The sequence below is a fragment of the Electrona antarctica genome, assembly GCF_951216825.1.
Source record: "Electrona antarctica genome assembly, chromosome: 15".
Classification (NCBI taxonomy): domain Eukaryota; kingdom Metazoa; phylum Chordata; class Actinopteri; order Myctophiformes; family Myctophidae; genus Electrona; species Electrona antarctica.
The window spans coordinates 49,551,182-49,575,578 of NC_136796.1; the positions used below are offsets into that span (position 1 = coordinate 49,551,182).

Genomic DNA, 24,397 nt, shown 5'->3' on the forward strand with positions numbered 1-24,397 from the left:
AAACCGCGCATACAAGGTTGTCACGTTCTGGTCAGGACAGACAACACAACAGCTATGTGTTACATCAACAAGCAAGGGGGACTCAGGTCCCCTCGCTTGCATCAATTGGCTCAGAGACTCACAATGTGGTGCGACGCTCATCTTCTATCCATCACAGCATGTCACGTCCCGGGTATTCTAAACACAGGGGCGGACCTGCTGTCCAGAGGACCCCTCCGCTACGCAGACTGGTCGCTACATCCCCAGGTAGCGAACCAGATCTGGGACAGGTACGGGACACCCGAGGCGGACCTTTTCGCCTCAGAGCAGAACACGAAGTGTCCTCTCTTCTTCTCGATGGGGGGACCATCGACGTTGGGGCTAGACGCTCTAGCACACCAATGGCCCAGGTCCCTCCTCTACGCTTTTCCCCCACTGAGTCTCATTCTTCCCACTCTGGACAGAGTGAGAACTCAGGGTCTGATGGTACTACTAGTAGCACCAGCCTGGGGCGTCTGGAGGTCGGAAATAGCCCCCCTCCTCTACAACCAGCCATGGCAGCTCCCCCTACGAGCAGATCTTCTCACGCAAGCGGGTCGAGAAATCTTCCACCCTTGCCCCAAGGACCTAGACATGTGGGTCTGGCCCGTGAGAGGCTAATGCTAACTGAGGCCGGCCTCCCTCCGAATGTTGTTGCAACAATTCAGAGAGCCAGAGCCCAGTCAACAATGACTCGCTACGAAACAGCTTGGCGCATCTTCGAGCAGTGGTGCTCAGAACGACCTAACCAGGTCGTTCTCAGGGTCTTGGCGTCTGACGTCACACATCTCTTAAACCCGCAGGGCAGAGTTTCTGCCCTGCGATGAGTTCATTAAAATGAAGTTCTGCACCTCGGTTTTGCAAGGAAAACCTCCCATAGAGCAAAATATTTCGCTCACTTACTTAAAGAACCATGGTTACTAAAGTAACCTTCATGTTTTCTACGGTGCCTGCCTGCCTGCCTGCCTGCCTGCCCGCCCGCCCGCCAGCCCGCCCGCCCTTGAGGAAGTGGAGGGGGGCATGGATATAACTCATATCCTGTAGTTAGTTTCAACCACAACCGTAGTTAAGTTGATTGGTTGCTATGTTGCAACGCCATGTTTAACACTAGCCTACATAAAATATCAGGACAGTTTATTCCACAATTTTGTGGCCAGATGGGGTTGTTAGAATGGCCGCGCACGCACGCACGCACGCACGCACGCACGCACGCACGCATGCACGCACGCAGGCAGGCAGGCAGGCAGGCAGGCAGTCAGTTAGGCAGGCAGACAGACAGACAGAGACACCATGAGAAAGAGAAGAGGTTATATATAGCATATAACTGGATGTAAGCTCCACTACGGGTCATGTGACCTGGATGTGTTGGGCAACCTGCTCCGTCTGCTGGGAACTGACTCGTGCAGAAGGAGAAGTTGTGGGGAAACCCCAAGGCAATGAACCCAATGAGGCTGTTTCATTTCAATACATATGACAGACTTCCATGTGTTGATTTGCTTATACTCCCCAATATAGTCGCCGTGGCAATGAATTCCTCCCCACACACATTTTGGCGTTGTCACTGCTGTCGTGTCGACTTGGATGCCAGTGAGGAGCCCTCACCTGCCCAACACTCCCCTGCTGGCAGTTAGTTTTTGGCTAGGTGGCCTTCCGCCAATCATGATCGAGCAGGGTGTGCGTGCTGTTGGCCTGCTGCATGTCCCCCCACTGTAGAGCGTGCATTTGCACATCTTGTTACCAGGGCAGACCGGGGTTTTTTTTCCAAATCACCCAAATCACTGAATGCTCCTTTAAAGGGAATGAGCTTTTTTTGTTTTTCTCAAGCTTAGAAGAGCACCCACCGTCGGAATATGAAGCCGACTAACGACATACTGTCCCTGTGGTGATCAAAATGCATGAGCCTTAAAACGCTTACAATCCAGCTGTGTTGTCTAGATCAATGGTTCTCAACCAGCTGGTCCCCTACAGCTAAATGATGGAGAGTGGGTAACAAAAACGAATAGATCTTTAACTCGAGAACATAACATGTCAAATGTTACGCTCTCAAGAGTTAAATTATACCTGCATTACTTGTGTATAAGAAGTATAAGAAGTCAACAGAAATTAGATAATGTAGAAGAATTGTTATTTTGATCAACGTTTGCATGTCATCTCTCCTAAATGGTTCCACATCAATACAGCATGGAATTGTGGACAAAATCGTATCCAATGATGAAAACATATTCTAAGTATTCTAAGAGAGGGTAAATCTTAAGAAATGGTGAATGCAGGTCCAAATGGCAAATAAATAATGGACCTTGATATGAAAAAGGTTGAGAACCACTGGTCTAGATCAGGTGTGGGCAACTGTGACAATGGAGAGGGCCACTATAGTTTCACACTCCCTCCAGAGGGCCAATCTACAAGTTGTTTTGTAGATCAGCGTTTTGTAGATCAGCTATTTTTGCTATTATTAGTGTGGTTGCAACCAGACTATTGCAATTGTAACACTTTCTTTATTCCACTAGAGTAACCTTTTTTTTGATACGCTACTCCTCCCACAGTTTTGGCAGCACACACTTGAGCCATATCTCAAATTGACCCGTTTCATCGGGAAGGATGTGCTTGTATTTTTTTAAGAGAAATGTTGTATAGTTTAATTGATATTAATTTATTAGTGAATTCAATTTCCCCATTGACATGAATGGGAAAATGCGATTTTTCGCATTTTCTCACATTCAAGTAGACTGTAATCACTATAGTTACAAAACTTGGAGGGTAGGTTCATAATAATTACTAAAATTAATCAACTTATAATGTTATCGGTCGGCCTCATGGTGGCGCTATAACAGCCCACTTTACGTTTTGGCTTATAACTCTTATTTTATTTTTTCCCTGGCTTTCTTGGGTCATGACGCATCTTACCATATAGGCCACGCCCATTTGCGTCATGATATATTTTCCGCCATTTTGAATTTTCTCCAAAACACACTTTTTGCTTCTCCTCCTACACATGATCTCTGGACTGTTCCGATGAATTTTCTCCAAAACACACTTTTTTCTTCTCCTCCTACACATGATCTCTGGACTGTTGAAAACACCACAGGCGGAATTTTGATAGTGCGTATCGTTCGGCCGTAATCGGCTTCCGAAGTTAGTGGGAGGGGCCTATTTTACAAAGAATGCCACAAATCACGAACCAAACGTCCAATCAACTCCAAATTTGAATCAAATGCCGTGGGTGGTTTAATCAACCAAAAGCCAAAAGCAATTCCATTTTCATCCATAGGGGGCGCCACAGATGCGAAAATTTTAACCGTTTGTCGCAAAAAAACATGATTTTTGGGGGCATAAATCCCCTCGAATTACTTACACATGATCACAGGGGTGACGCGACATTGTAATTGGCTGGCGATATTAGTGGGAGGGGCCTATGTAAGCGACTGCGGCAACCACACTTTGCACTTTTTCAAAATTGCAACCTTTCCAGTTTATATTCATATTTGAATAGAAAAGAGAGGTCGCACACAATGCGTCGCGTGAGCTTGTAGATCAGCTATTTTCAAATGGTCGAAATGTATATAGGGTTGAAGTGGTTACAGTAATGTATGTTTTTCTAATCAAAATGTAAATCTCCAAATGAACTAGTAACTAAAGTTTTCAAATAAAAGTACAAATGTTGGCTCTGAGATGTAGTGGAGTAGATGTAAATGTATTGGAAATTGGAATACAGTCAAGTAAAGTACAAATGCCTCAAAATTGTACTTAAGTACAGTATTTGAGTAAATGTACTTAGTTACTTTCCACCACTGGGTTAACGGCAGGAGGATGAGTTAACAAAACGTCAACAAAGAGAGAAGTATATGACCAAGCTGTCCGTCTGATGACAAAAAAGATTACGAAAGAAAGGAGAGAGAAGTATGACTAAGACACAGAAGTGGTCAATGTTATCCTCAACTTCATATTGACATCTGTTGTCCAGATCATATCTCACACCAGGGCTGCAGGGCTGAATCATTCAGGCCGCGGTAGTCAAGTCATACACCCAGCCAGGCCACCCTATCCCTATACCCACACGCATGTACGTTTGGATTACAACAGAGCCATAGAGTATAGACAGAGTTGCGACATTGAGGGGGCAGAAAACAGCCCGGTCACGTGGTTCATGTACTCGCGCGAGCACCCTATCGACTACAATAGATTCTGTAAACTTCCGGTGTCCCTATTCGCCAATAGAAGTCTATGTAGAAGAGGACTGGCCCCATGAAGTGAACGGAGTTGTCGTAACTCTGTCTATACTCTATGGGCTCTGGATTACAAGTAGGGCTGCACGATATGGACAAAATTTCATATCTCTGTATTTATGCCAAATATCGCGATATCGATACGATATACGATATTACCGTTAAAATTTCATATTCTGCATTTTAAGTGTACACTTATACATACACACGTGTGGGGATTTAAAAACCATAAAACCTGGGTGATCTACTGTATGCTATCAAATTGTATGTTTATTCACGCAGCATAGTACTGTACAGTATATGAATGATACATTCTCTGGCTGATTTTAGTTTCTACCCTTCTAAGGACTAGCTGAGACCTTTTGGTGTTTTAAGAATTATGTTATACTTTAGCTATTGAAAAATAGCAGATCTACAAGCTCATAGCGCGGCACTACGAGCTTGTAGGTCTGCTATTTTTGAAAAATCGAGAAAATGTGGTGCAAATCTTTGAATATATATTCTGTCAGAGAGATCTTTTTGAACTCAATCTTTGCTTCATGGGGGATCCCTGGAACAACATATTTTCAGATGGGGGTCGGCGGCCAATTACATATATTTTTGGGGTCCTTGACATGAAAAACTTTAAGAACGACTGACATAGAAACATAGGCTTTTCAGAAAACTGTCAGGATTTAGAAGACATTTGCAGAAACGTCTTCAGGTCTAAATGGGTTATGAGCGTACCGCATCTCTATGATATGATCTACTGCACCACGGATATGTCAACATGAAGTCGAAATGAGTCATAGTTCTCTCTTTTTGTATCTTTTTGTCATCAGTTTCCTCCTTTAAGTGAAAGAAAAGTAGTGTCAAAATATCTTTTGTATATTCGGTTTCAAAACAGGCCGTATGCGGGCGGGTACACTATAGTAGCTTTTCGTGCTGGGGCCCTTTACTTTAGAATCATATGATAGACTGACTGATCAGCTGGTTATGTTCTTTCACCACTTTATTATTTGTATATGTAACAATACATAACATTATATGAGAGCCGCTATAATTAAGATTTCCAGGGTGAATGCCTCTGACTTAATTGGCCTAATTTTCTACAGTGCCACCCTGCTCTTTGGGCCCTGCAGGGCTTGTGCCCAGAATTTCCCATTCAGGAATCCAGCTCTGATGCATCCCCAAAGCTAGTGCAACCAGACTATTGTAATTGTAACACTTTATTATTATTATTATTATTATTATTAGTGTGGTTGCAACCAGACTATTGTAATTGTAACACTTTATTAGTGTGGTTGCCTATGGGCAACCATATTATTGTTCCCCTTACCTTTTCTTTTCATTCATTAGTGTGGGCAACCAGACTATTGTAATTGTAACACTTTATTTATTATTAGTGTGGTTGCCAGACTATTGTAATTGTAACACTTTATTTTTACTGGAGTAAGACTTTTTTTGAAACGCTACTCCTCCCACAGTTTTGACTGTACGCACTTTAGCCATATGTCAAATCGACGACTTCATCGGGAATGGTGTGCTTGCTCATTGCTAAGAGAAATGTTGTATAGTTTAATTGATATTAATTAATTAGTGAATTCATTTTCCCCATTCACTTAACATGGGAAGATCTAAAAGTCCAACTCAAGTATTTTTGAGTTGGACTATGTAAGCGACTGCGGCAACCACACTTTGCAATTTTTTTTAAATTGCGACCTTTCTAGTTTGAATTGAAATCCAGATTTTTTTTCTTTTGCTATTTCCTGAAAATATCCTGAAAAGCAACATTTTTATTTAATTTAAAATGCCTTTCAAATGCCTTTAATTATAGTTATGTTAACTTTATGAACTAAATACAAATACATTGGACATAAGGAAATAACAATGTAATACTACTCATTAACCTACTACTAATGTAGACTGAATTAATTAAAGCGGGTCATGTTTTCAAATCAGCCGGGCCGCCAGTTGCCCATGCATGGTCTAGGATAGATGAAGTGCACACCCATTCACCTGATTGAAGTAGTTGAAGGCCTCATGCCAGGCCAGGCCCAGGTCACTCTTCAGCGAGGCACACTTCACCTTGCGCCCAGAGATGTCCGGCGGCTTGTCACTCAGGACGCTGTTCGGTAGTTCCAGAGCGATCATCACCGCCCAGACACTCACGCTCAGCACCTATAGTGGCCAGGGGGGTGGACAGTAGTACTCACGTTCTTTACTTAAGTTAAAATAGCGACAATGTGGAAACACTCTGTTACAAGAACAAAGTTATGTATGCACAATGTTAAGGCCGCTCCCTCATATGGACATTTTTAAATCACGATTAAACACACACACACACACACACACACACACACACACACACACACACACACACACACACACACACACACACACACACACAGAACGGTGCATCCCTCCAGGCTGGGACGTAGCTCCGTCTCATGCATGCACGATGCATGCATGCACATGCAGAGTGTTTGTTTACAAAGTGACAGAGACACAGGCAGCAAAGCTCAGGGCTTACTTCTAAATTCTAACCTATAATCTTCAGATTCATATTTTAGGGTGATGATTAAGTTTAAAGTTAGTTATGTAATCAAAACCAGCTGTGTTTAGAGGACGATGCAGCAATGGAATCAATGCAAATTTAATCAAGATTAATTTATATGCATGTGAGCCTCTTCACGTCATCACGCAGCACGTTTTCGTTCAAAAGCAAGTAATTAAAATAGTAATAGTAATTAAAAGTCTTTATGGACTTTTGATATAAAAATACACAAAAATGTAAAGTTTCCCAGTGTATTGGCATCCATTGTTAGGTATGCCATGCCCATATGATGGTCTAATAGTGTGAAACATTTATTTTTCATTTCACTAGGTCTTTAAGTGAAAGTCTAAGTATTTACCTGGCCCACCCGGACCCTCTGCAGCGGGGAGGAGGAGCGAGTCATCGTCAGGTAGCAGTCCAGGCTGATGAGGCCCAGGAAGAGGACGCTGACGTACATGGTGAGGTAGAACAGCACGGCCGAGTAGCGGCAGTAGAAGACGCGCAGCGGCCAAGAGCCAACGCCCGCGTCACTCAGCATCCGCACGGGGATGGTGAGGGTCATCAGCATGTCGGCCACCACCTGGTGCATGGGAGACAATGTTCAGGCTATGTTCAGCATGCAACCAGGCAAGGATTAATTCGTTCATTCGTTCATTCATTCTTACAAATTTATCACACAATTTTCTAACCCATTTTTTGCCCATGTGTCAATTATCAAATGTAATCCTGGGCGCCAGCCACGCTACACTCCCTCTGCCAACCTGGGGAGAGCAACAGACTGACCTCATGCTTCCTTCAATGCATGAGGAGTCCAAAAACTAGAAAAGGAAAATAACAATTATAACTAACTGAAACTGTATTGTGTGTTTACAAAACTAACTGAAATGATGCCCTTAGTTTTCGTTTTTTGTCAAGTTATAATCTGTAACTGAATCTACTTTTCTTGTGTTTTTACACAATACTTACTCTGGCCTTTTTCAATGCGGCACCTGACTAATTTGACAGGTGCAGGATTGTAAAAGGCCGCAAAAAACTAAAACTAAAGGTGGCCTTACACTAGCCGATAATCGGGCATTTTTTGACGCTCGGGGGGTGCCCGACTCAATCGATCTGCTCGGGGCCGCTCAAAGCGCGATCGGGATCGGCCCGATCAACATCAAGAATGTTTGATATTTGCTCTGCCCCGCTCCGATTATCCTGTAGTGTGTGGTGCTATCAGATTTCAGATTGAAACAAATCGGCTAGTGTAAGGCCACCTTAAGCGTCACATATAAAAACTAGCAAAGCCACTCAAAAAATTTGCTAAAACTAACTGAAGTTGCATCATGTTTTCCTGCGTCATTCCAAAATGTATCCGGGTTGTGCAAGGACGCGCTGTGATTGGCCAGTTGCTGTGATTGACAGCCTAACCCTATCCTCAGTAAAACTATGCCCCGGATGTCTCCTCCCAGTGGGACATGCATCAAGGACCTCCCTAGGGAGACGCGCCTGAGGCATCCTAACCAGATGCCCGAACCACCTAATCTGGCTCCTTTCCAGGCGAAGCAGCGGCTCTACTCAGAGTCTCTCTCGCGTGACTGTGACCGTGTCATTTCGGCCGCTTGTATTCGCTTGCGCAACAAAATGGGAATGATGCCAGAGAGACCACCAGCGCCGGTCGGTACAAATAAATGAATAAATAAATAGACCAGTCATTCCCCAATAGTGCATAATAATAATAATACACATTCAGACCTAAATGACCCCCCCCCCCCCCCCTCTGGCGCCTATGGGCACACACACACACACACACACACACACACACACACACACACACACACACACACACACACACACGCACACACACACACACACACACACCCTGAACATTTTAGTTTTGACAAACATTTGTTGTTTGTTTACAAACATTTCGGGTTTGTTTATAAATATTTGACATATTTGTGTACAAATATTTTGGGCTTGTTTACAAACATATGGGTGTTTGGTACAGATATTTTGGGTTTGTTTACAAACATGTTGTGTGATTTGTTTACACACATTTTTATATATTTGTTTTGTTTATAAATATTTTGGGTTTGTCCTTTAATTAAATGTACTTTGTTACTTTCCTAAAGGGACAACATTTATCTCCAGCAACATCATCCCTTATTCACTCACCACATTCTTCAGATAGACCACACGCGTGGAGGTGGAGGGCATGGTGAAGAAGATCCATGCGGCCATGATGTTCAGGGCCAGCCCCAACACAAACAGAACGCTGTAGAGACATGGGAACAGCACCGCCGTCACGCTGCCATCGAGGAAGCACTTGATCGAGTTATTGGATACCGTGGTGGCGTTCATCTTCACACACAGCCCTGTTGGACCTTGACGGAAAGAAGACATAAGAGAGGAATGATCACCTCCCCTCAGACTTAGCATTTACTGGAAAACAAACATTTGTTTGCAGAGGCTTAGATTGTCCAAAACCAATAGAGGGTATGCGCGTGACATCATCATCAGCATCATCATCATACCCGGAAGTAATGCGGGAACGCCTACGAGTGGCAAAAACTGCTTTCTGGCCTTGTCAGCCCGATATACATCCAAACAGAAAAGTCCCACCTGATTGCATTTAACGACGTTAAACAACATTAAACTCACTTTGCCACTCGATTTGCCACTGACTTTATGCATATACTGACTTTACACGGAGTGGATTTCCACTCCTGTCCCAGGTGGGGTGGGCGGAGGGGGTAGGGTGCAGGCGATGGCGGTCCTGCCAGCAAACAGTCGGCAGTACAGCGCGACGTCCAACACGCCCCAGGTCTGACGGGTGTGTTTGCCACCAGGAGGCCACAACCTGACCTGGCCTGGTGGAGACCTGTGCCCCGAGGGGCACTTTAAAAAAGAAAAATTGGGCACACAAAACTGTATGGTTTATATTGTGGCAGCATCTTCTTTATGATGTTATTGAGGGCAAGCTGAACACCCTCCCTGTTGTTTAGCGCCATGCATGCTCAAAAGCAAAGCAAAGCAAAGTTACTATATTTACCCAGGGTAACTGGACTAAGCATCAGATACTTGTTTACAGCCAGGCCCTGCTCATAGAACATTTCATGGTAGTGGTTCAATGCCTTGCTCAAGGGCAGTTCAGCGGTGGTAATTTTAACGTGCCGATCCGGGGATACGAACTGGCGACCTTCCGGTATCAAGACCGCTCCGCAAACCGTTCGGCCACCGCTCCATATTCATCCGCCTCTTTCTGTAGGGCAGTTCACATCTTGGTGGCTTCATCAGTCACCATGGCCCACTTCGGACCACACTGACCACAGCCATTTGCATTTTGTATCGCAATCGAGGTCGTAATCTCATCGAGGTTGTCCATAACTTCAGTCGTAGTTGTGAAGTCTAAGACCTTGGTGGAGAAGGCCACATCCATCAAATCCAGCTGTGATGTCTGCACACTGCTGACAATGTTCCTTGGCCGGCTGAGCCTTTATCTTTGCGACCTTAATCGGTTTTGGAGCCATTGTTGGCAAGAAACCTTTTATCAATGCAAATTTCTCCAACACAAAAGAGGAAAGAGGGCCAGAATAATGATTAACAATAATTTAATTTCACTTTAATCAGAGCACTCATTTCACTTTTAATTCAGAGCACTTTACAATAAAAAATAGCACTATATTAGGACAATACATACTTTTTACACCTACAGTATGATTTGCTTAACACACACATTAATGCAGGACAATACCAAGAGACCTGAAGGATCTCCTCCACCGTACTCTTGATGCGGTCATGTGATTTGATGCCCTCCATCATCCTTGTGGCCAGGATTCGTTTTTTTTATCTCCCAGTCACAGTGGAAGATGTAATGGACTGTAACGGTGATGTAGTTTGTGTTTGTCTTCTCTGTCCACAGGTCCGTGGTGACAGTAGTCTCTGCACAACATTAATTAAGTAGGCTATATTAATTATTAGACCTAAATCCCAATCCCAAGCTCACAAGCTGTCATGATATTTGTTTAGTGCTTAAATTAGCCCTTTAATGCAGACCGATAAAAATAAGGCAACATAAACCCATAATAATTGAATAAAGGTAGCCTTACACTAGCCGATTTTTTTCAATATGAAATCTGATAGCACCACACACTACAGGATAATAGACGCCTTATCAGACGCCGTCACACTGATAAGAAACAGCATGCGCGCGCATAAAGGCAGCAGAAGAACATCACCTCTCATAAGATGCAATGGAAAAGTTCTAACTGCACTCACGTGTAAAAAATGCCCCATCAAACTTTCAGATGCTGTTTTTCTCCCAGTGTGGAGGAAGAATGATTAGGATTTTTATTGTGATCTCTCGCCCTTGAAATATATAATCCTTGGTTTCTGTTGTGTTTGAACAATAATAGCAATTCAAAACAAACACCTCCACACCTCCAGTCGCTGTCATAAGAACGGGAGGTGCGCTCATGAACACGGCAGCAGAGCCTATTTGTGCACGGCTGCACGTGCACCTGCAGTCCATCAAGTATAATTTATGCTTCGTCGCGCGATGGTGACACGCACGCATACCTCTACGCTCACAACAGTCGCATCTGCGATGCGATGTGAGCTTGTATATCAGCTGTTCTCTGTGCGCAATACTGTTGGGCTTTGAAGTATAAATGTCTCCTAGGGTGCACCTCACTAGCCAACTCACAAGAGGAGGTTGAATGGACTGAAACCAGCACTCCCCAAAACAACAGGTTTGGAGATCTGTTGGGAATTGATTACATGAAACAGTCACCCGTGCGCCCAGTCCCAATGTTTGTAAACAAATAATTGGTCTATCGGAGCGGGGCAGAGCAAATATCAAACATTCTTGATGTTGATCGGGCCGATCCTGATCGCGCTTTGAGCGGCCCCGAGCAGATCGATTGAGTCGGGCACCCCCCGAGCGTCAAAAAATGCCCGATTATCGGCTAGTGTAAGGCCACCCTAAGTGTGGCTTGACTGCTTAATGAACAGTAAAGACATCAGGATTAGGTTAAACCTGGCTGTTAGCCTGGTCCGGAGAAGGCTAAATCCACAGCATTAGTTTCCATGGTAACTAGTGTGGCATTGCTTTCATGAAACCGAATCAAGCCTCAACATATCCAGGTCAACTGGCAAAATTAATCTGGCAAGATTAACCAGCTGTCATGAAACCGGTTAATCGCTGATCCAGGATATATTAAACCAGCATATCGGTTAAATCGTGCAGGTTTAATCTCTAATCCAAGTTTCGTGAAACGGACCCCTGGGAGTTCAGTTTGTAAATACAGGCTTAGGGTTAATACTGTTTTAGCTGTTTTAAAGCTCTCAACACATCACCTGTTGTGAGCTTATACATCTGCTATTTTGCAGGAACGTTCACCACCAGAATGGGATTGTCAGTGACTCAAGAGCTATAGTATAGAGCAGTGTTTCCAACCTGTGTGCCGTTTGATGTGTCCAGGTGTGCCGCCTGATTTGACCGAAAATAACACTAACCCTCCCCCGAAAGCACTAGCTACTGAGCTGCAGGATTCCTATTGTTGCGTCAACGACGGAACAATAGACTCTAACGACCATCGGCCATAGGAATGTTAATCACTAGTGGTGTCAAATCTGTCAAGTCTGGATCGGTCAAAATAGCGTCTGCATCGGACGTTGGTTCGATCCTAAAGTTGTGAATCGATATAATTCAACTAACTGCGGGAAAAACACAGATGTACAAGCTCAAAGCGCTGTGCATTGCGACGGGTAGATAACATGTAGATCTGCTACTTCCAGCGCAGTAAGGGCGCATGCTTATGACGCTCATTAACTATGCATCAGCAGCCAGGGACAGTCACAAGTCACAACACACGAGCAGCAGACGGGGTGCACAGGCAGATCCGACACAACTTTATTGCACACATCTGTGCTTTCATCCACGCTTCCATAGCCTTTTAAATCTTATGTCCCATCCACGGGCACAAGCAGTGATATCAGCAGCTTCCACCCGATCTGTGGTGGTGTTCTGTTGTCTGACGAGGGAAGCTACTAGCTAGTAGCTAGCATGGGAGCTAATGTTAGGTTAACTTCCATATAGTTAGAAGGAGTTAGAAGGAGTCCTCCTTAATAACACTATGTACTTTCCATCCGTTCCCCAACCCCTCACTCGCTGCTGCGTTTACACGGGCAGACACAAAGACGAATGGGAATATCATTTGGAGCTTTAACAATGAATGATAGACTGTATCGTTGCGTCTGCCCGTGTTTAGTTTTTCTCTAATAAAGTTGTTTTTATTTGTTTTCTCATGTTCTCCTTGAAAAGTGTCTTTAAGTACTCAGAGAAGCATTATATAAATAATATTATTATCACTATTATCATTACTACTTGTTTTATTGCCTATGCTTATGTAGTCACTATTCATTGATTCACTCATATCCAAATCCATTTGAAAAAAAAAGCTCACTGCTCAGGTCAAATAGGCCTATTGATATGCGAATGTGATTAATTGAGATTAATTAATCACAAAGCCTCCAATTAATTAGATGTTTTTTAATGACGTTTTAATGAAGAAGCTATAGATCTAGCTTCAAATAAAAAATCGAAAAAAGGTTAAATGTGTCAAACAGATGAGTGCTGTCATGTGTGTTTTTAAAAGTATATTGGGTTCAAAGAAGTTTTACTCTGTCAAAAGTATAATGTGTTTGGTATCAAAGACGTTTTACTATATATATATATATATATATATATATATATATATAGTATATATAGTATATATATATATATATACATATATACATACATACATACATACATACACACATGCACACCCCCCGTATATCTAGGTGTGCCCCGAGATTTTTAGGCTATGAAAAGTGTGCCCTGGGACAAAAAAGGTTGGGAAACACTGGTATAGAGTACACCCTTGGTCGTTTGGGAATCGGAAGGGCTCGATTATCGGCTCCCGTGGGATAGTGTGTGTGTGTGTGTGTGTGTGTGTGTGTGTGTGTGTGTGTGTGTGTGTGTGTGTGTGTGTGTGTGTGTGCCACAAGAGATACGAGACACAGCAAAGCATAATGTTGCATAATGTTATGTGTAAAATCGACAATAATAGACAGTCTTACCTTGCAAAGCGTCCTTATCCCTCCTTGGTTAAGAGGGCTCTCAAACCCACAGAAGTAGAGGAATATAGTATCCCAACAAAGACGTTGTGGTTGTGTTGGATGAGAATTAAATGTGGGCTATAAGTATAGCCTATTGCTCATGAACATCGCACGAAGGCTGACATCCTCTCTCTTAGTTCAAATAAAGTGTGTACCATGTGATATAAAGGCACTTCTTCTTTTACGTGCGCGTGTTCGTTTGTGCGTGCGTGCGTGCGTGCGTGCAGGGTTGTCTAAACAGTCAAACCCCACAGAGTCTTAGCACTTCCTCTCAAAGTGAACGGGTCCTACTGGCTCTCACACAACACGACATCCTGTGTCAATAGGGCAGTGCATGGTTCCTTGCAGGTCCTTGAGTGGTTCCCAAATGAAATACTAAATGTGACATCGATATACCAGAACCCATTAAGACCTACAAAATGCCTTCTAAAATCAATGCTTTTCACACTTTCAAGACTTTTCAAGAATGTAAAGTAAAATCACACTTGTGCGAAGTGAGGGGCGCTCTTATCATCAATCATCGTCCTACATCACATTCAGTGCTCAGCCAATCAACTCATCACAAAAGTCATTCCAGCCCATCACGCTTTGCGTCTTCACGTTTCTGCCCTCACTTTTATCTTCAATATGTACTTTGCTCAGCCAATCACATCATTGCTATGGGGTGATCAGCCAATCACAAGCCAATGTTGTGTTGTGTTGTGTTGTGTTGTGTTGTGTTACTCCCGTATTTTGACAGTTTTAATTTACACCATGCTTCATACATACACCCCCACTCTTTTTCTCACTCCTGTTAAGATCACGATCGAGCGGACGCCACTCCAAAGCCATCAATTGAAAGCTGTGAGTCTGGGATCATGTCATTGAGATCACTCTCTGTTATGCAAATGAGATGCGCTTCCTTGTACGCCCATTGGCATCGTACATCCGCCTGGAGTTCATCATACAACGTACATTAGCAAGTAATATGGAAGGGAGTGGCGGACACTTCTTCATGTTCTTACCGCTATTATTTGCAACAGTAGCAAGACATGATGAAGACGGTTTGAACTGCACTAAAAATGTCCTGTATGCTAGCCTACTTCAAACAGTAGGAACAGCCATTAAGAAATGTAAATCCCTTGACTCCTTCAAAACCGCACCTACGGACGGCAGCAATTCGAAACTGACCCCTGTACATAAAACGTCTGAACCCCCCCACACGCCTTTTCTTTTCCATACTGTACACGTGTTTTTTCCTTCATTATGATGATTTCCTTTTCATAAAAATCTTTACTGCATTTGTGCGTCTTAATATGTTCTGATGGATTGATAATGGAGGACCCTGTTGTGCTTTATCATGGGTTTGTCTTCAAGTAGCAATTTTTGTATTGACCATTCTACACTGTGAAATACATGGTTTCTGGGGCACCCGCTGGCCAATTCACTGCGCTAAAAGCATGGAATACGGATGTGTATATTACAGGAAACTCCCGTTAAACTTTCCAACAAACTCCGGTAAACTCCCGAATTGTACCATCACACCTGTGTAGCGTGTGTCCTGGACAGATATGAACACAGATGGATTCTGTTCATAACCAGAATGGATCCATACATGCACGGTACACCCCCCCCCCCCCCCCCCTTTTGGTCTCACTGACACTGCTTGGCTTGATGTAAACAAGACTAGCTTCCACGGGGGAGGGTGGATTTTAACTTCTCCCCAGCAGACATTTCTCTGCATGGCTAAGCAGAGGTATTTACGACATGCTCTTGGCTCCTCTCAGAAGGAGCCTACACAATGAGACAATACAATTTGAATACAACTGTTCACGTATTATGCCTTTGAACCACGAATATATATATTGGTAATTTGGTATACTATGTATTGGGTTTCAACCATATATATATATATTGTGTTGAATTAATGTGATGTGTGTTTGTAAATAATTATATTCTGGCTTGCCTGACTTCTAATTTACATACGGCGGTGCTGTTTGATATCTCCACATGTGTAAGTTCATGCTGATTCCAAATATTCAGTCAGACGTATTAATAGGAGTTCCCTAAGACTGTGTTTAATGGAGAGTAGTACTTTGTGCTCTATGAAAAAGGGCAGTGCCAACCATGACACACACGGTCACACACGTCCGGCCCAAGGAGCCAGTCTCCGCCTCTTCAGTATAAGCAGCCATGCTCAAGCAGCCATCTCTCTCTTAAAATTTCTACTGGGACGACGGAGGACCAGCGAGGGAGGGTTGACGCACGTCCCCGCCCACACACACTGTCCTCCTTCACTGACCAGGCCCTGGGTTGACTCTGTCCCCACCACAGAAGTTCCATTTTTCTGGGTAAGACCTCAGCGCCACAGCGGCCGGTTCCCAGAGACCGTGAGGCAACCCAAAACTGACCAGACGACAGGTTCTCTCTCTACGAGACTCTCAGCGCCACAGCGAGGATAAGACATCCCAAGTCTCCTCTGCCGCTCGAATCTTCAAGAGGGTCAGCTTAAGCCAAGCGCCACCAAGCTGACCACGACGAGGGAAACCCATGCCTGCGACCAGCTGCCTCTGACGACTACTAAACCCCTGCCCAGCTACATCCTTCTGGGCCTGCCATCCACTGCCCCTAGCCTCTGGCTAGCTCGACAGCACCACGGCCCAGCTACCACATGGTCACCGCTACAGACAATGGCTGCCATCCACTGATGATCTTCTATACACACAGGCGAGCATATGTCACATGATAGATGGCAACTGAGTGTAGCAGGCTAGGGTAGATGTTATTTTGGAAGGTAGATCTGCTATTTTCGAAACCTCTCTTTTATTATTTCATGTTTCTTTTCCCTTTATTCATTTCATGAGCTATCACTATTTACCTTTACCTGACCTTACTTTGATCAAAAGGTTTCATTTAAACCTGTGTCAATTTTTGGGATTGTTTGTACACATTTGATTTATTTTGTTATAATAAATTTATATGATTTTCATTAAGAAGTCGTTGTGTATTATATCTCAATATTTACAGTACAAGTACCGTTGGAATATTTATTGCAAGTCTGTCCAAGAATTCATGTTACATTACAGTGACGTGAGCAATATAATTATTATATTGTAATATTTTAATAATTAATATTCATAAATTATGAATATTGATATTTGAAATATTACGTCCTGACAGCTGTTACCCAGCTATATTACACCTGTATACAGGTGTGATGGTAATATATTACCATATATTGCTGTATATGCCTGCTAAACTTGAGGTTTACGGGCAAATCTAGTGCCCATAATTGCCCGTTAACTCCTCTTTTCACGCAGTGCAAGTGGTCCTGGCGCATGCCACGTATGGGCTTTGGCCTGGCAGCGTGTCGCGTGTTTGAGTCCCGTTCATGACGACCTTTGCTGCGTGTCTCTCTCCTTCCCTCTATCTTTCCTGTCTATCTTCACTTGATACTAAAAACTAATAAAAAAAAAAGAAACACATGGTTTCTTTATTAGGTCACAGCAGTCCCAATCTTCCGCCGTAGTCTGAAAACCCACCTCTTCAGACTCCACCATGGCCCGTAGCACTTGCCCTAGCCTAGCCCCTTAGATAGCACATTATGTAAACTTAGACAGTATTTTAAACAGACTTATAGCTTGTTACGTAGACAGCTCTAGAATTGCATTTTATGTAAGTCGCTCTGCTAAATGCCTAAATTGTAAATTGTAGCAGCGGCGCCGACTATAGGGTGCTTGAGCACCCATGAAGAAAATACAGTAGGAACACAAATTAGCACCCCCTGAGCTTCCCTCCCTCATGATTTTTGTCACGTAGCCACACCTTTACGAGCACAGGCACAGGCATTAAATTGCTAATATTGTGGCTTTTGTTTTAACCTGCCAGGTAAAAGTAGGTACATTAACCCATTTTGACGTGAGATCAGATTCTAAAAATGTCTTCCACATTCTGACAGTTTTCTGAAAAAGCTATGTTTCTATGTCAGTCGTTCTTCGATTTTTCAAAAATAGCAGACCTACAAGCTCATATGAGCTTGTAGATCTGCTATTTTTCAATAGCTAAAGCATAACATAATGCTAACACCAAAAGGGGTTCCCGCCCAAAATGGGATTGCAGTACAGTAGCCTTTTCTCCATTGTCTACAATGAAGTACCCAACGAAAAACAAAACAAAAAAGAAATGTTTTTGTCCCCACTGCGGCTGCAGGGGGGCACCCATGACAGTTATAAGAAATATTCGGCTCTGCATGGGTCACAGCAAGTTAGAACATTAAGAAATGGCACAGAAGCAGCACGTTCATTTGAAACTCATTATTTGTCAAATCACAGCAGCTACAGCAACTACATTAAAAGCATGGATTTGCCAAGCTATATAAGGCATCAAGTTAATATACTGTATATAAAGGCATGATGTTTATTTAAAAAAAAGTGTTCAACTGGGAAAGGAAATGTATGCAAGCATGCAAGTAGAAAATAAAAAATAAGTTAAAATTAACGTTAATTCAAATTTTACTATACTGTATGTTCGTTGTGGTTTTTTTGCGTGCGTGCGTGCGTGCGTGCGTGCGTGCGGCAAAGACGTGCTGTGGGTGTGTTTGTGACTGCCGCGGAGGCCACATTGTGTCTCTCCTAATCGATGTATTCTCACTACTTCACCGTTGTCGAGCACAACATAAAGAACGTTTCAATGTAAGTTGTATGACTGCCTATAAGACTGCATACCGATACTCATCCAGTGGCAGTCCATCTCCTCCCCTGGCACGGCAAAAGGGACGGAAACCTTTGTGTGCGTGCGTGACTGTGTGTGTGCGTGCGCATGTTTGTTTGTGTCGGCAGGGACGTGCTGGGCCCATAATTCAGCCCGGGAAGTGGAGGTGCGGAGGCCCTCTAGGCGAAACGACTAAACGAAACACAGACGAATCAAGGGCGTGTGACCGCATTTTAGGTAACTTTAGGTCCTACAGTGACCTAAAATCATTGTCCATGGATGTCATGTTTATACCTGCCACAGAAGACAGTGCTGTCTTTACACAGAAGGGATTTTTTTAGTAGCTCAGTACACAAAGTCCAGAAATTCTAGCTTGATCAAACCAAGTGATGAGACAACCATCGGAAAATCACTAAGGCACACTCCATCTTAAGGTGAAACCAAGTATGATTGGTTCAATCAAATATTGGTTATATTTCACTTTTTGCACAGTTCACACTCGGATACTGTACTGCAAGTAACATTGTGCTACATTCTAACACAATAACAAAAAGAAAGCAATATAATACAAATGCTGCACCATTCTCCTCCTCATCCAAGACCTCCTCCTCCTCCAAGTCAACCACCTCCTCACTGTCACCACCATCATGACTGGGGTCGACCAGTACAACTCAGTCTTTGTCTTTTTGAGCTGCTGCTGCTAATAATAATAATAATAATAATGATAAAATGTATTTATTATAAACCAGAGTACTTAAATCACACGCACGCACGCACGCACACACACACACACACACACACACACACACACACACACACACACACACACACACACACACACACACACACACACACACCCCTTCTACTTGGACTTTATTGGTTTTGTAATTAGGAATACATAGGCCTACAGCTAATTTGTTCACATATAAAATATGAAGAAACTGAATACACAATTACACATGATCCCTGATCCATTATGTGTAATGTGATCTACTGTAATAACAAAGTCAAGTCATAGCGAAACGAAACACAGACGAATCAAGGGCGTGTGAGCGCATTTTAGGTAGCTTTAGGTCCTAAAATCATTGTCCATGGATGTCATGTTTATACTGAGGGGCCAAAGGTTTTTTTTTAGTAGCTCAGGAAACAAAGTCCAGAAATTCTAGCTTGATCAAACCAAGTGATGAGACAACCATGACTATCACTAAGGCACACTCCATCTTAAGTTGAAAACAAGTATGATTGGTACTGTACTGCAAGTAACATTATGCTACATTCTAACACAATAACAAAAAGAAAGCAATATAATACAAATGCTGCACCGTTCTCCTCCTCCTTCTCCAAGTCAACCACCTCCTCACTGTCACCACCATCATGACTGGGGTCGACCAGTACAACTCTGTCTTTGTCTTTTTGAGCTGCTGCTGCTGCTAATAATAATAATAATAATAATAATGATAAAATGTATTTATTATTTAAACCAGAGTACTTAAATCACACACACACACACACACACACACACATGCTTGCTTAAGGTTGTCCATCGTATCCGATGATGACAATCCATCTCTATTTCTTGTGAGTGCTCATGTGTCTATATATAGTCCAATCCGTGATCCACACGATCTGCCACAAACCGGGCAGGGAAGAGCATTGACTGGGGGTGTGGGTGTGGTTCTGGCATCATGTATCCTTTGACGTTTCTTGGTCCGTCGATCACCTCTGTCCTCCTCAAGCTCGCGCACTCCTTGTTGGAGGAGCTGCCGCCAGATGGTGCGTTGTGCTGCAGTGACCTGCACACACACACACACACACACACACACACACACACACACACACACACACACACACACACACACACACACACACCCCTTCTACTTGGACTTGGTTTTGTTATTAGGAATACATACAGCTAATTTATTCACATATCAAATAGGCCTATGAAGAAACTGAATACACATCCCTGATCCATTATGTGTAGTAATGTGATCTACTGTAATAACAAAGTCAAGTCATAGCTCACCTCATATAGTGACTTGATATTGATAATTTGCTGATGAACAAAACATTTACAAGCAACAATACAAGAATCATTGTGCATTCAGCATGCATTATAAGGAGTTGGACTACAAAGTATTTGTCCTTGTGGTGTATTATGAATCATATAAGCATATTCCATAACTACTTGAATATACAATGTTAGAATTGGACAGCTACAGAGAGGTTTCTCTGAGGCAAAGTTCATGCCAGGGTGTTTTCTCCTGCAGTAGACTGGACGACTCTTATTTTCCATAAGTAAAGCATGTTCACACTTCAACGAGCGGGCAACACCTCACGAGGGTAGAATCATGCAATCCTTTTGTTCTGAACCTCTTTGAAGCTTGTTCTCCTGTGGTGTGAATCTAGAATTCTCCGGTGACAATTTGGGAGAGAGAGACTTTTGTCTTTCTTACTGAGTTAAGGTTTCACATAACTTGCTTAAAATGTCTTAAAACACTCTTCTGTCATTATAGAATAAAGATAAACGTTAGGAAACTAATACATAGACTGGTTACTAAAGTGAGTGCAGTTTGTACTGATTTAAAAATGTACTCTTAACATAGGGTATTTCAGGAATATAGTTTTATGTACCGAGTTAAACAGCTTAATTAATTTCTTAGATATAGTCTGTTCAGTTATATACTTTCATTATGTTTAACTATGTACGTTTTAATTGTATCTTTAATTCATCATTGTGGTTTTATTTCAAAGTTAACTCTGTTAAAAGTTTACCATGTTGAGGACATGCCTTTGTCTAGAAGTGCCCGCCTCTGTAGCCAGAAGCTGCTGCTGACTCAAGACCTCATTGGTCGAAAGTCAGGAAGTATCTATTTCATGCCCGGTGGGAGGAGGGACTTCGGGGCAAAGCAAATCTTGTGTATATAAGAGCTTGGACGTCTTCGCTCAGGGCTGAATCGACCTAGTCTCATTTTGGACACGGAGGCTGGTAGAGACAGACAACTTGTGTGTACCTTTTTACACGCTGCTTTGTAACGACCTGATTATCTGTGTTTACCAAATAAATACTGATGTCCTGAGAACACCATCACACGTTCTTCCTTTGTTCTTTCTCCTGCTTTTCGTCCGAGACGACACACACACATCGAGTGATTTGTTACCACATCCTCATTATAAAGTGTTGGACTGTGTTGCCAAATGCATCGCCTGCTATTTAGCCTGCTTTTAAGTTTCCACCGTGCCCACCTGTTGTTGTGTTGTCGGCTGCTGATGTCCTGGGACCTGCACTCTTAAATAGGTCCGTTAATTTTGCACATTTGGAGGCATCTGCCTGAAGCTGTTTTCTTTTCCAGCAAGATTCCAGCAAACTTTATTTCTCCTGCTCTCCTACTCGGCTGCTGCTGCCCCCCACCCCCCAGGCCAGCCCAGGTCATTGTGAGGTCAGCAGTGCGCTGTCTCTCTGCATGTTGCGCGACACGTGACGTCACACGACCGACACCACAGTACTACGAACCCTAACCACGTGCATCTACCATACTCTAGTCTAATGCCGGGGCTCCACCGGGCGGGTCAGCGTCGCGTCTACGTCACCGTCAGGGAATGTTCCCTTTTTAATCAATGAAGGGTGGCTCCACTGCCCGCGTTGCGTGACATTAACGCGTGCATTCAAATTGAACCGGTGCGTCTTTTGACGCACGCGACAGAGACGCAACGCGTCCGGTGGAGCCCTGGCGTAAGGCATCTACCCACAGCTGTAGGCCATAGCCTATAGTTAATTAGTCTGCCTCGGCCGGCCGTGTGGAGTGTGTACTGTGTGTCAGTGTGTGTGACACTGACAGGCTGCAGCCAGGATGGCTGAGGCATTATTACGTCACAAAGCAACATGATTATATAGGCTGTTACCTTGATAAAAGATAATTGTGTTATATTAGTATTTTAACGGCACTGTTATGACTCGGTGTGGTGTGACCCAAATGCAAAGAGGCAAAGCAGAGTAAAGCCCACCCGGGCGGATGTTTATTCACAAACACGGGGGGGGGGAAAGGAGGTGTAGGGGTCCGTAGGCTGCTCCACAGGTACATGGGTGTAACGGCGGACGCCGTTACTATACCTAATGCATATGCTAACCCAATTCTACATGTATGGTATAATGTAAATAAGGACACAAATTGTAACAAATGCATTTATTGAAGCTAAGGGGGGGTGTGGGCAGCTCAGGGTTATGCAGGGGGGACACTGAGTTGTCTGTGATTCTTGAAGGGGCGGACGTGCCGATCTCATCATACACCTACAAATGAACAGATAGAGGCACATTAGTTTAGGAATAAATAAGACAGCATACTTTCTAATTGACCAGTATAATGAGAAGACTAGTGAAGAAGGAATGTAAATCTCTGATGTCTAAACTTACCTCTGTTTATTCTCATCCTCCTTTCAGGGTGGTGTTCGGGCAAATGGGTTCCCTCTGGGTACAGGCACCCCTTTTATAGTTCCGGGAGGGTGACACCAAGTGGGAGATGGATAGAAGGGGAGACTGGGAGGGACTATAATGTATGTAATCATGTATGGGTTGTGTATATATTTCTATGCTAAATGCTAACTGTGAATAGGTATTGAGGGTGCATATATATGTAGTAGGTTTATGTAAAATGGCATTGTGTGATTCTAGAGTGGGGAATATTGTTATTGTTACCTGGGGAATGGTATGGACCAACCAGGTAATGGGTCCCCACCCTATAAAAGGGAGTCAGTTGTTTCTAACCCAGATGATGACAGGTTGCATTGTATTTGACTGTCAAAGTGATTGAGAAAAATGGAAGAAATAAAGCCTTATTGAAGGTGCCCCTGGACTGGTCTCTACTCATTTATCGCCTTGGCCGCTCGGCACTCTTACAATGGGTATCTTGGTGGTGTATCGAATCTTGTGGACCAGACCCATTGCAAGATGCTGTACTCTGTCGTCGACCCTAAGCCATTCCAGCCTGTCAAAGTGGGCAGAAGTGAGGTGGGTTCGGGGGGTGAGGCCAAGTAGGAGCCTGACCAGTTTGTTTTGGGAAGTCTGGATTCTAGTTTTAAGGGCCTTTGAGGTGCTGTGGTACCAGGAACCAGGTACCAGGTAAGTGTGTGTGAGGGGGAGTAGAACATGTACTTAACCTTAGTGTTAACCCCTGCTAAGTGTCTCGTTCTGGTGAGGTGAGGAGGACCCTAAAAGCAGGACAGTCAGGCTGGTGGTGATCAATCCCCCACCACTAGGTAACTGTGCAGAACCAACCCCCCCAAACAAACTGCCATAGTGTGTCGGTACCTAACAGGTTCGACCAACATCGTCATCTGTGGAGGTGTAATTGCACTGAGGGTTGGTCATGTTTGTGTATAGCTCGAATTCTACGTATAGTAGAACAGAATTCTACCTATGTACAGTATGATGTATGCTCACCATACTGTACTTTACCTGGGGGGTGGGGTGTCCTCCCCTGGCATGGCAAAAGGGACGGAAACCTTTGCGTGCGTGCGTGACTGCGTGTGAGCGTGCACATGTTTGTTTGTGTCGGTCCCGCGACTCCCACGGCAAGTGTGTGTGACTGTGATTGCATCCGTGATGTGCGTGTGTGTGTGTGTGTGTGTGTGTGTGTGTGTGTGTGTGTGTGTGTGTGTGTGCGCACGCACGCACGCACGTGCGGGGGTGGGGGGGATTCAAAGGAGATCAAGTTCTACCAGTTCTACCTTAGAACTGGTGTCCCGTGGTCTACACCCCCTGTGACACTTACATACAGTACATACATATGTG

At 43.7% G+C, this 24,397-nt stretch overlaps 1 protein-coding gene across 1 annotated transcript in view; it reads right to left on the bottom strand.

The window, feature by feature from the left end:
- The window catches only part of LOC306938817 (P2Y purinoceptor 12-like), a 30,038-nt gene extending 16,014 nt beyond the window's left edge, over positions 1-14,024 (bottom strand). The window contains exons 1-4 of the mRNA XM_079523135.1: positions 13,885-14,024; positions 8,935-9,143; positions 7,136-7,357; positions 6,240-6,401 (exon numbers count right to left, since the gene is read on the bottom strand). Of these exons, the coding sequence (XP_079379261.1) occupies positions 6,240-6,401; positions 7,136-7,357; positions 8,935-9,120 (570 nt within the window). The 5' untranslated portion in view covers positions 9,121-9,143; positions 13,885-14,024. The remainder of the gene's footprint in view (positions 1-6,239; positions 6,402-7,135; positions 7,358-8,934; positions 9,144-13,884) is intronic.
- Between the last annotated feature and the right edge of the window lie 10,373 nt (positions 14,025-24,397).